General features: G+C 34.6%; 2 protein-coding genes across 2 annotated transcripts in view; both read right to left on the bottom strand.

Moving 5' to 3' along the window:
- Positions 1–2,078: 2,078 nt before the first annotated feature.
- On the bottom strand, positions 2,079–4,219 carry LOC118731907 (heat shock cognate 71 kDa protein-like). The gene is given in 3 exon segments (XM_036460795.2): positions 2,079–2,346; positions 2,349–2,416; positions 2,418–4,219. Coding segments are annotated over 3 exon segments (1,749 nt in total). The 5' UTR covers positions 4,073–4,219; the 3' UTR covers positions 2,079–2,320.
- A 1,080-nt stretch (positions 4,220–5,299) lies between these two features.
- Positions 5,300–13,475, bottom strand: part of NRK (Nik related kinase) — a 149,605-nt gene continuing 141,429 nt past the window's right edge. The window contains 3 exon segments of the mRNA XM_045570464.1: positions 5,300–8,367; positions 9,467–9,606; positions 13,235–13,394. Coding sequence (XP_045426420.1) covers positions 8,272–8,367; positions 9,467–9,606; positions 13,235–13,394 — 396 coding nt within the window. The 3' untranslated portion in view covers positions 5,300–8,271.

Below are 13,475 nucleotides of genomic sequence, written 5' to 3'. Positions count from 1 at the left end.
TACATTATGATTCATAACAGTAGAAAAATTACAGTTATGAAGTAGCAATGGAAATAATTTTATGGTTGGGGATCACCACAACACAAGGAATTGTACTAAAGGGTTGCAGCATTAGAAAGGTTGAGAACCATTGTTTTAGAGGATTAGGGACAGAGAGAAAATATGAATGTATAATTTCTAAGTGTGAATGAGAAGAGTGAGTGGGCTAGGGAAATGTAGTATTAGTTACTGGGTGGCTTTCAGTCATGAATTTAAAATTGTGGCTAGTTAGTATAGTTGTGTATTTCCTATAGCTACCTCTGCTGTGGTGCAGAAGAGACAAATAGTTGAATTCAAGATTTGTGATTCTGCAAACCTAAGGAAAGACAATGGAGTTAAGGGTCCATGCAAAGGATTGATAATGTTAATACAATAGGAAATCTTAGCTGAGTAAGTGATTAAGAACTTCTTTGGAGAACTTCTTGGGGTAAGGGCAGTAAAGATGTATTAGGTTGAATGAATTGTGGCTCCATATGAGGTAAACTAATTTTTGTAGTCCAGTGTGAGAGGAAGTCACTTGAAAATGAAGTGGTCTGAGAATGGGACAATTGAAACCGAGTTTATGAAAGAAGTATATTTATCACCGTGGCTTAGTTGTCTAGAATGTTGTCCTGATGCGCCAAGGTTGTGGGTTCAATCTCTGGTCAGGGCACATACAGGAATCAACCAATGAGTGAATAAATAAGTGGAACAAAAAATTAATCTCTCTCTCTCTCCCTCTCTACCAGAAAAGAAGTATAGTTACTGATAATGATATGGTCTAGAGTCTAGGAGAGGGGTGGTTGTGATAGGAAAGTTTATTTAGATAGGAATTCATGGATTGAAGTGGGAAGAATATTGATAGAATCATGTAAGTAGTTATGAACTTTACCAATAATTAGAAATAGTATTGGAGAAAATGACAGCCAACCAGTGCTAAAATGTTTAAGTAATAATCAGGAATGATATGGTGGGTCTATACATGACTGTAATTAGGATGGGAAATGGGTAGGACAATTTGGTAGCAAGGAATTCAAAGGTGAGGGCTATCGAGGAGAATTGAGGGACAACTATCTAACAGAGACAGTTGTTTGGAAGCTATAACACAGCATAAAGGAAAAGATGAGAGTACTGGGGAAGGGGATGTAGAGAGGGTAATGAGAGATGATTAGGAATGTCTGGACTTCTACTTCATAACAATAATATTGTCTTGTTTCAAAATTTTCATTTGCTTGACTACATTAAGCTGAATTGTTTTATATGTAGGTGACACGATTACTAATTGTGGTTTTAATTTGTTCTCACAATTAAAATTTAATTTGTTCTCAGAATTTCTTCTCCCCACATTTATAGAGGGTTCATTTCTCTTGGGCAGATAAAGAGGTTATACATATACTGAAACTTAAAGCAAAAACTGTCTCAAAATCTCTTGCTGGATTTTTTAAGCCCAAGCTCTTCTACAAAATTATGTTAGGTCATTCTCATAAAGGGGAGGGAAAGATGCGATTACATTTTATATAGAATGAGGTGGGGACAGAAGTAAAGAACTTAGTGGGAAAGGGAAAGATTAACCAGGGATAAGAAAGGATATGAGGAACTGTGGTTTATAAAGCAACAAGGACCCATGGCAATCCAGCACCTAGGGAGGTAGTGTGATCAAAGTGGATATGAACCTAGGTATCTAGGCTTCTTGCTTTGACAGAAATTTCCATGACCACACATGTCACAGAAGTCTTAGTTACTATAAGGAACTAAGTGAACAATAAATGTATCAGTGTTGACTAGTGTTGATCATTGGAGTAGCCCTAGATTTTTTGATGCCCCCAGACCTTCGTATAATCCTAATGGATGAATGAGAAAAGTCCAGATAGTGATTACAATTAAATTTCTGCCCAGATTGGTGGGATATGAAATGCCATCCAAATAATCATTTTTGGTATTGGTTTGGTTTTTGCACATTCAAGTTTGTGAAGTAAAATTCATTAATGCTTTTGGAACTATCAAATAAAGAATCTATTTTTCCAGCCTGACATATAATATTCATTTTATTTGTAGGGAGATTTTTTTTATGCTGCCAATTTTAAATAGTTTTATTTAAGACATCGCATTTTCCACTTTAAGATACAGTTATGAAGTGCATTATATTTTCTTTCCCTGTGCACAGTCTGTATTCAAGTATCAAGAATGCCCAGTTATTTACTATACAGCAGCTTAATTTTTAAAACTGCCATGGAATTTGCTACAAATTTGGGTCCTTCAATATTTTGTGTGGAACAATGCTAGATCTATGCTCAAAGCTGGCTTAGTCAACCTCTTCAATGGTGGGCCTGGACCACCAGATGGAGGCGCTCCACCACCAGGGAAGCCCCCAGGCATTCTTCCTGGCATGCCCCCTGCTCTGGTACAGCTTGGTAATGATGGGGTTGCAGACCTTTTCCAACTCTTTCTGCTGGTGTTCAAATTCTTCCTTTTCTGCAGTCTGGTTCTTATCAAGCCAGTTAATGATTTCATTGCACTTGTCAAGAATCTTCTGTTTGTCCTCATCATTTATCTTGCCTTGAAGTTTTTCATCCTCAACAGTTGCTTTCATGTTGAATGCATAGGATTCAAGTGAATTCTTGGAAGACACCTTGTCCCGCTGCTTCTCATCTTCCGCTTTGTACTTCTCAGCTTCTTGGACCGTGCACTCAATGTCTTCCTTGCTCAAAGGACTCTTGTCGTTGGTGATGGTAATCTTGTTCTCTTTTCCTGTACTCTTATTCACAGCAGAGACATTGAGGATACCCTTGGCATCAATATCAAAAGTGACTTCAATCTGAGGAACACCACGAGGTGCGGGAGGTATGCCTGTGAGTTCAAACTTGCCAAGCAGGTTGTTGTCCTTGGTCATGGCACGCTCACCTTCATAAACCTGGATGAGCACGCCCAGCTGGTTGTCGGAGTAGGTGGTGAAGGTTAGTGTCTGCTTGGTGGGGATGGTGGTGTTGTGCTTGATCAGGACCGTCATGACGCCGCCAGCCGTCTCAATGCCAAGGGAGAGAGGGGTGACATCCAGCAGCAGCAGATCTTGAACATTCTCAGATTTGTCTCCAAAAGACAAATCTGCCTGGACAGCTGCACCATAAGCGACAGCCTCATCAGGGTTGATGCTCTTATTCAACTCTTTTCCATTGAAGAAGTCCTGGAGGAGTTTCTGAATCTTGAGGATACGAGTAGAGCCATCCATCAGGACAATATCATGGATCTGAGACTTGTCAAGCTTGGCATCCTGAAGGGCTTTCTCTACATGGTCCAGGGTGCCACGGAAAAGGTCAGCATTCAATTCTTCAAATCGGGCACTTGTGATAGAGGTATAGAAGTTGATTTCTTCATAGAGTGAATCAATCTCAATACTGGCCTGGGTGCTGGAAGAGAGGGTACGCTTAGCGCATTCACAAGCAGTACGAAGGCGACTGACAGCCCTCTTGTTCTCACTGATATCCTTCTTGTGCTTGCGTTTGAACTCTGCAATGAAATGATTGACCATTCGGTTGTCAAAGTCTTCTCCACCTAAGTGGGTGTCCACAGCTGTAGATTTGACCTCAAAGATGCCATCTTCAATTGTGAGGATTGACACATCGAAAGTGCCACCTCCCAAGTCAAAGATCAGCACGTTTCTTTCAGCTCCAACCTTTTTGTCTAAACCGTAAGCAATAGCAGCGGCAGTTGGCTCATTGATGATTCTAAGTACATTGAGACCAGAAATAGTTCCAGCATCTTTGGTGGCCTGATGCTGAAAGTCATTGAAATAAGCAGGTACTGTGACAACAACATTGGTAACAGTCTTTCCAAGGTAGGCTTCGGCGATTTCCTTCATCTTTGTCAAAACCATGGATGACACCTCTTCTGGATAAAAGCTTTTTGTCTCTCCCTTGTATTCTACTTGGACCTTAGGCCTGCCAGCATCATTCACCACCATAAAAGGCCAGTGCTTCATGTCAGACTGGACAACTGCATCATGAAACCTACGTCTAATCAAGCGCTTGGCATCAAATACCGTGTTGGTAGGATTCATTGCTACTTGATTCTTTGCAGCATCACCGATCAATCGTTCAGTATCAGTAAAGGCAACATAACTTGGGGTGGTTCGGTTTCCCTGATCGTTGGCAATTATTTCCACTTTTCCATGCTGGAATACACCCAGACAAGAGTAGGTGGTGCATGTACTTTTGAGTTCAAATTTTTAAATTATGTTCCAATAAACAGGTATATCTAATTCCAAGCATTCCCTAAAGGTACTTTTTAGAAGATGAGTGTGTATGACTTGCGGGTGAACAGGTAGCTAATAATATTAAATTACATGCCAATTGGGAACATCTCTCCAAAATTCTAAAAGCATGCATGCAACACCATGAAATTGAGTCTCAAGTTGACACAGTCAGAAATGAATATAATAAAGTCCAAAGATAAATGGACTACAAAAAAAAATGAAAATCTCCCTACAGCTCATTGAACGTGGGGACACCAGCTCTGGTTGGTCTGTGCCAGCCGAACGCGCATGCCAGCAACCATATGGAAGGGACCTGCAGTTGGCATTGATCTTGGCACCACCTACTCTTGTACGATTTATGAATGCCTGGCCACACTTAACAAATTTGGGACCACACCCAGCTAGCCCTACTGGGAAAGCTTGATGAGCATCTCTCCAGAATGTTCCAAGACAATAAACATTCATGGCACCATGTCTTACTAATAAATGATTCTGCTGCCTGCTGAGAGAAGTACTATTCCTTTCTGGCCCTTATTATTAAAGGGTTTAGCTTCCTTGACAACCTACCAGGATTACTCCACCTCCTATTTCCCATCATCAGCCTACCTTAATCTCTTTCTTAAATGCTAAGAAACTATAAATCTTTACTCCTCTCTTTGGATAAGGTTACCCTTTCAATAAGGTTCCTCCTCTTCTCCACCGGAATTCAGGACACTAGGATGGGATGGGAAGGAAGTCAGCATTAAAACATGCTTGGGTTTAACCCACATCCTGCTAGTCTGTGTCTATGTAAAGTTCAACACATTTAGAAGAAAACGGATCAGTTTCTAATTCCACTATATCCAGGAATATTACAGCCAGATTAATAATATACCACTAGTTGGCCAAAATTATTAATGAAACAATAGGCAGAACCCCTAATACCTTTTAATCAGTGTGTTATTAGACATTTTAAGTAAATTAATATTCCTTAAATGAGTCCTAATTCAGAGGCATTGAGATAAGTATATTTCAAATAATGACATCAATCAGTAATTCAAGTTTATTTTTTTATTTTCAGAGGTTGAACAATGGTTCGTTGAAGACGTTCTGATGAAACAATTAGCAGTCTCAAAGATTATTTCAATAATTTTTAGAGTACAGATTGAATACATATCAATTTAAATAAGCACATTTTTTTAAAAAAAGAATAGAAGAATACCTAAAAGTTCCCATTGTATTCATGTGGTATTATTCCTGGTTTTATGGGTACTATCTCAATTAAATAAGACTTGGCAGAAAACAATTAGTGATTAATTTATATAGAAACTGGTAGCACTAAAAGTGTTAAAATTTGTGTCTTCTAATGGTTTCTGTGTGTGCATACATATGTATTTTCTGCTTTGCCTATTTTACTATCTTAATCATTATCCTTCCTTACTGTTTCCTCTGAGGATCTTACCTTTCTTTAGCCTACTTAATCAGAGCTTTTCTTGACAATATTTTTCACACATCATTTCTAGTTTTCAAATATTTCCAATGATTTTATTAAAAGGGTTTTGATGAAAAAATTAAAGTACACTGAAATAAAATTTCCTCTGTCCCAATACTACTCACAACCTACCACAACATTCATGCTTTAAAACACAGGATAGGGAATTGGCTTGTCAAGTATCCCCCACTACATTTCTGTGATAGGACAGGACTTCCATGTGCTGCTGCTAGAAGATAAGGTATTGACATAATTTCTTCTATTACAGTGCACTCACTATGACATTTCATTGTCCCTTCACTAACTTGTTTTAACTGGCAAATGATATAAAAATTCCAGATGAATTAACATATAAATAAAAAATATTCATTACCTCTGAATCACTTTAAATATGTTCAGTCTTATTTGGCTATCCAACATTTCAATGTTTCTTCTTAGTATATGATCACCTTGCTTTCTTCACTAACACCTTATCCTTTAAAGCTCAGTTACCCATTTTTTAATCTCTCTGGTTTGTTTACTTTGGAACATTTCTGTATATGTAGCTCACTATTGTCTATGTGAATTAGAATAACAACCACAGGGTACAATGGGAGTTGACAATCTAAAATAGTTTACCCACTTAATTTCTTAAAGTATGATTTTTAACAAAAAACTTATTTTTGAAACTTAACTTTGAGTAAATATTTTGAAGAAAAATTAATTTCTAAAAGACATGATTCTACATACTACTTAAATGAGAACATTTTCTGAAATTCAAACATAGCAAGCTCCATTTGCTCAGTGATGAGGTACTTGCACAAAGTTCCCCATGACCTTTTAGGTGTACAGATTTATCATAATGAAGACTACTTCTAAGGAAATAATTTGACATGAAAGTATTTTTTCTTTTTGAACTACTTCATTTAAAATGTTATTTTAATGGTAAACACTCAAGAATAAACCAGTTTTAGGATCACATTATTTTATCACAGTAACAGAAATGTGAATCACATTTATTTTTTTAATTCATGCATTCAGGTTCTCCAAAATTCTCACTATTGAGGTACTAAACTCTTGATATAAGTTGTTAGGAAAATACAAATCATCATCCCTGGTACTACAGTCCTAAGGAAATAACATGCTATCATGAAATCGCATGTAGTCAGCTGCTTTTGTATTTTGGTTAACAAGGTAGTTTAAAAATTATGATCCCACTAACACTGTCTTCATATTTTAGAAGCAGGCTAGAGGAATTATACTGAGGTAAACTTTGTGGTAGTTCAGTTGCCTCTCTATTGCCCCAGAGCTAACCATAGTATTGATGATGGATATGCAGAAATTTTGCTTTTCACCAGGTAGCAGTTACCATAAGTGACCAAAAATCACCTACTTATGGCATCTATAACATATATGGATGATAAACTAGTAGGATTTTCAGCACTCTAAATTTGTGGGTTTGAGTATCTGATCAAAGTTTTATTTTTTCAAAATATTTTCTTTCTTTTTTTAACCTAAAACATTAAGTCCCTACATGTGGATTCATCACTTGAGATAAATTTCGAATTTTACAAAAATATAAATGTAAAAAGACAATTTTAGCAGCTAAATTTTTTTGTTATATTTTTTAATAACTGAAGGGAAATTTTTATATAGTTTAATCTGGGATTGGGAAAATATTTAACATCTGTGGGCCAGATAATAATTTTGATAAATCAACCAATTGATCTTGGGGTTAGAATTTGACACCTACATTAAAAAAATAAATGAATTCTACAGTACATGTGTATAGGAGCTCAGTCCTGTATTCAGGCATGCAGGTGTATTATTTGGAGGTTTTTAAAAGCTATTGCACATTGTTAGGGGTTCTGAGGAAAATAAAGCATCTGAGGTTTTCATCCTTTCTTCTTATCAGGAGAAAAATAGCTTAACATGCAGTGAAAAGAGCACAATTGCTCTCTTACAGTGAGTTTAACTGCCATGGGGTAATGAGAAAATGGGTGGTCTTTCCCCCCTTTATCACTGTAGTTTTCTCCAGGCATATAGATTGTTCAACCTTTATTTGGTTTATAGCATAGTCTTTGTTATTTTCATTTCATAATCTAACCTTTAGTTCTTTATTTGACTTTGCAAATTCCTATAAGACTCATTTCTACTCTTACTTTTTCTGAAAAAGCTCATTCAATGCCAATTCTTTTGAAAACTACTTGAAATCTAACTCATTACTGGTTTCTTTACTCCATGTTATAATATCTGAATATAAATACTGTCCAAACTGTCCAAAGAATAATGCTTGAATTCACAGTAACAAAAGTTACAAAGTTTGTGCAAAAGATATTGTACACCATTGGAGTACATAGAGCTTGCTATAGTTAATTTTATATATAAAGCTGCATTTCTCATTAGAACTACTATGCACTACATTAAAAGTAAAGTTTGTGATTTAACATTTTACTAATAATAAAACTGAATGCTAAATTAATCTCAGAAATTTTAAAATGCAAATTACATATTTATGATGTTTGTAAATGTTGTAATCAACCATTGTAATCTTTTAAACACTGAAATTGCTTTGGAGATCTTCAAGTTTTCCAAGGGTCATAAAGTAAACCCGGCTGTGGTGATTGCGCAAAATAGAGGTAAAGAACAGCTTTAAAAAGAAAGAAAAACACCATTAGTAATTGTTTAGTACATTGCAACCTGACATTTCTTAGACACAACTATAATTTCAATTTATCTGCATCAATCATTTAAAATATTAAGCTATACTGCTTTTTAGAATAGTTTCCTCAAATTAAAGACTAAGAATTTTAAAATAGAATGTAGTCTAAATATATTTTAAAAAACAACCTTTTACCATCCTATATAATAAAAGCCTTATATGCTAAGTTTCCAGTCATCCATTCAACCAATCAAAGTGTAATATGCTAATGATATGCTAAAGCTGCTTAACCACTCACTATGACATGCACTGACCACTAGGGGCAGACACCCCAACTAATAGGTTAGCTTGCTGCTGAGGTCTGGGAGATTGAGACTGAGTGAGACAGGCCAGATAAGCCCTGGAGCCCTCCTGTGGTTCCTCCCTGGCTGGTCAACGTCCTGCATCCCTCACTGGGCCAATCATGCACAGGTTGGGTCCCTCTGTTTGGCCTGTGCCCTCTCACAATCTGGGCTGAGGGACCCTCCCCCCTTGAGTGCATGAATTTTGTGCACCTGGCTTCCACCAGTTTCCCACAAAATGGCACTATATTTAAACAAAATTAGTTTTTGGGTAGGTGACAATTATCTAGTAAAGTTTTTGATTAATTTTGGTTAACAATTCTTTGCTTTAAAAAAAATCAACTTTTATTGTTGACTTTGTTAAATATAGGGAAATGATTAAATTGTTTTGATATTATTCACCATTGTTGCTGGTTTTTATGAAATTTTCTATTTGGTCCAATTTTAATTTTCTTTGTCAGTGGAATGCACTGTCATCAATAGATTGATATTATGAGCTAAATTGATTGGCTTAGAGAGAAACATGTCATGTAAATATGTTTTGTATTATAAATAAACATAATTAGAAAGGAGATGAAAAAACTAAGGCCCAGAAAGATATCTCAAACTTCAAGGTTCTTACACCTAGTCAGGCAGCAAAGCCAGTATTGCATCCTAAGTCTATCAGACTTCAAACACCAGTTCTTGCCATTATATTACTATATATTGAAAACTAGTACCTTTTCTTTAACGGAAGGATATATTACCTTGTCACCTCGGGTACACAGAAATCTCAGCTTCTTAATTGACCTGTGCTTCAGTTCACTTTCTAGAAGCCTTGATTGCAAAGAGCAAACTTCAATGGCCTTTTGGCCCCATCCTGTGGTTCGCTGTGTACATTCATAAGCTACAATAAAAATATATATATAAAAACACAAAATACTTCTAACAGAGATAGAAAATTATAACCACATCCACTACTTGATTATTAAGGAGCTGATTATTACAGTTCAGGTAAACACTTTATTTCCTCTTTCTATAGTCAGCCATTTTGCCATTATGCTGCTTAGGAGTGGTATTTAAACCAGCTATTTATTGTTAGCATTGTGATTAATACTAAATAACTAGATCTCAATTAATTTCACTACTAATATTCTCTAATATTACAGAATAAAGCTAAGGATTAATTCTACCTCATTGGTAGAAAGTCAAATCTATCCACAACAATTCCTCTTTTTACAATCTAGTTGAGGTACAACATTCCATAAGGATTTATAATTGTGTTTAAGTAACATACATGGAAAACTGACAAACTTTTCAAAATTAAAACTGGAAAAAATGACCTGCTCAAATAATGACTTCAGCAACTCTAATTTAGTTCAATGAATTACTATGTTTTAACGAGAACTAAAGCTAATTTGATACTGTTAATTTTCTTTCTCAGGAAATTTTTATAAGATTTCAATTTTTATAACCTGTTTTATTTTACTTGATGACAATAAAGGTTATGACAATTGCTTTAAAGCAGAAAACCTAATTAATATGTAATAGCCATACAGTTGGCTGGTGTTGTAAGGTATTTTTGACACAGGGGGGCAGTATTATTGTCAAATGTTTAACTTTCAAGTTGATATTCTTTATGTACTTTAAGGGGAGGCAAATTTCCATAAATAAATATAATCCTGCACTTAAAATCTCAAAATTTTAAGTCAAATTAAAATAGTCTAGAAAACACTAAAACATTCTCATATTAACATGACTAAAATTAGAATTCAATTCATTTCTTTCTATTATAAAGTCAATAAATCTGAGTTGATACAATGATAACATAATTAAATTTTTTCCTTTATCTGGCCGCAAAAGTTCTAGGATAAGAATAGACCTGGAGAGTATTAAGCAAAGTGAAGTGAGTCAGTCAGAGAAAGACAAATACCATATGATTTCACTTATATGTGGATTCTAATGAACAAAATAAACTGGTGAACAAAATAGAAACAGAATCATGGTTTTCAGAAGGGAGGGTATTTGGAGGGGACTAAGTAAAAAATGGTGAAAGGATTAAACAAACTACCCCAAACCTCATTGAGAGACAACAGTATTGTCATTACCAGAAAGAAATGAGGTTGGGGAAGTAAGAGAGGGAAAATGGGGGTAGAAATGATAATGGAAAGAAACATGACATGGGAGGTGAACAAATAATATATAGATAATGTATTATAGAATTGTACACCTTAAAACTATATAGTTTTATTAACCAATGAAACTCCAATAGATTCAATAAAAGAATAAACATTAAGTAAATAAATGAATAAATAAATAAACCAAAATTTTACTGGCCTATACATAAGTATGTAAAAATGCATAAAAAGATTCATGAAAAATTATTAAACTTTTATGAAACTGACTACTTATAGGCAGTGTGAGCCATTTTGAATCTCTCAACTAAAACTTAGCAAGAATTTATTATTTCTTGCTTCCTTTTATATTACATTTCCAAATATTTATGAACATGAAATTGATATAAGCTTGTAATTAAATTGCAACCATATTTTATTGAGACAATGGTTCACAAGCCCAATTTCAGACTAGAATTAAAATCACTCCAGATATAAGTAAAGTTATGGGAATACATAGCTTGAGTGATGAGAACAAGTATTAGTTTTTTGTATATTCAGATTTGAATTTTTTCACCTATGTGAATACGTCATTAAAGTTAAATTTTTGTCAGCAAAGAGAGCAAAAATTTCTAAACTTAATGCACGGCTTACTTGCTGAGTCAAGTAGACAGTTCATATGGCATTACATGATTTCCAATTTAATATTGAAACACACTAATCTGCCACTTAACCTAGCTACTGAGCTAGCCCGCTTATGAAGTGGAATCTAATGATTCGGATTGAAATGGTTTGTGATATTTGCTGTGATTGTTAAGCTTCTATATGTATTTGAATATCTAGAGAAATGATCTTATTATTTAACACATTTAGTATATCTCAAGAAAATGTAAAATTCAGATTGGGGAAATCTGAATCTAGGTTTAAATAACAAAGCAGTTGTTTTAGATAGAAAAAAATAATTTATATCTTTAATATCAGCATTGTACTGTAGTTTTCCCTCAAAATGCCCCTAGTATACAAACCAATATATCATGTTCTTATAATTTATTTTACATATAAAGAGATGGTTTTCAAATTCTAACAACTAAAGCTTCTTTTTTGTTTTAGGTCAGAAGCTGTTTTAAGGACAAGAGCTGTACCAGATGACTTTTTAAGAACCCTTTGATTCTTATGATTGCTTAATGGCATATATACCAGAGGTTTGTTCCATTCCTGAAAGGAATTTTCTTATTTCAGTTTCTGATTATCAAATTGATTAAAAAGTACCAGTGTAATGGTTAGATAAAGGTTCATTATTTTCAGTTTCATTTGCCCTGGGTCTATTAATTATATTGTAAGCATTTACCTTTCATCACTTAAAATGGCTTTAAACCCTCTGTGAGTTCTTACCTGTTTGAAGCAATTGGAGGAGATTTTCAAGACAATCATTAACAATATATATGAAAAACAAAAGAATCTGCAGACACCATGCAAAGTGTTATCATCCCATAATGGAAAAAAAAAGTCAATTAAAAAACAGTTCTTGTAAATTGGTCTTTATAGCCATATGAGGGTCACATTTAGCAGTTTAATAGAGATTTCAGAAGCTTCTGGCTTCTCTATTGACAAACTACCTTTCTCTCTTTTTTCTCTCTCCCCCTCTCTCCTTCTTCATTTGCTTCTTTAATCTTCTTCCCCTTCCAGGAACATTTATTCTCCATCAGACCATTCTATTCTCTCTAATATTTTCACTGTCCATATATATTCTGTTTCCTATCTAGAATTACCTCTGTAGTCTCAGAGACATATGCACAAATATCAAATTATTCATATTTTTCAGATCTGTAGTCCTGTATTGGTCAGCAAGAAAAAAATATCCTGGCCTGATGAAGATTAAAAGGCACTTTTCTTTACTTTGACATCTGGGTGGTACCTAATAGGCATTCCAGTAAGTCATATTTATCTTGTTGTAAATGTCACATATTCAGTTTGTATTTAATTCTTCATGAGACTATTACTCAATAAACAGAACACTATTGGCTATATGAAATAGAAACATTTTACTCTTCTTTTATGACTATTTGTCAGTATTCTCAGAAAAAGGTAAACCCCAAAGTAAATGTGATAGAATGAAACATTTTCAACATCTGTGTAAAATCTGCAAGCAAAAGGAGTTAAAATACAATTATACATCATTGCATAAAGAAATTCCTTTTTTATTTTACTTATAATATTATTGCAAATGAACAATTAAGCCAAAATCAGTCTCTTTGTGATAGGTTGTAGATTTATTAAGCATATAACAAACACACATCACTTCACTAAGGGAACAACTATGCAGTATCCCAAATTAACTCTATGTGCTTTGAATAAATGTGATATATCAGAAAATGGAAGCTTCTATGGCATCATGTGAAAGAGGAAAAATTTTATACCTACCTACTGAAGTTGGTATATCTTTCCACACTTCAAGAATCTTCTTAAAGAGTTGTTCATTTGCTTCCATAGAAAGGGCTTCAGCATTGAAGGTGAGCATCATGCCAATTCCCAAAGAATCAGGTAAAATGATGATATTCTGTGGTATAATGATTTCCAGGGGCTGGAATTATGTTTCATAAGGATTTATATGTCCAAAATTTGATCACTACTATTTTAATTGATACAGATTGGTTGAGCAATA

This window comes from Pipistrellus kuhlii, unplaced genomic scaffold (assembly GCF_014108245.1).
Source record: "Pipistrellus kuhlii isolate mPipKuh1 unplaced genomic scaffold, mPipKuh1.p scaffold_m20_p_33, whole genome shotgun sequence".
Lineage (NCBI taxonomy): Eukaryota > Metazoa > Chordata > Mammalia > Chiroptera > Vespertilionidae > Pipistrellus > Pipistrellus kuhlii.
Note: the sequence above shows the minus strand (reverse complement) of the source record. Positions and strands in the feature narration are given on the sequence as shown.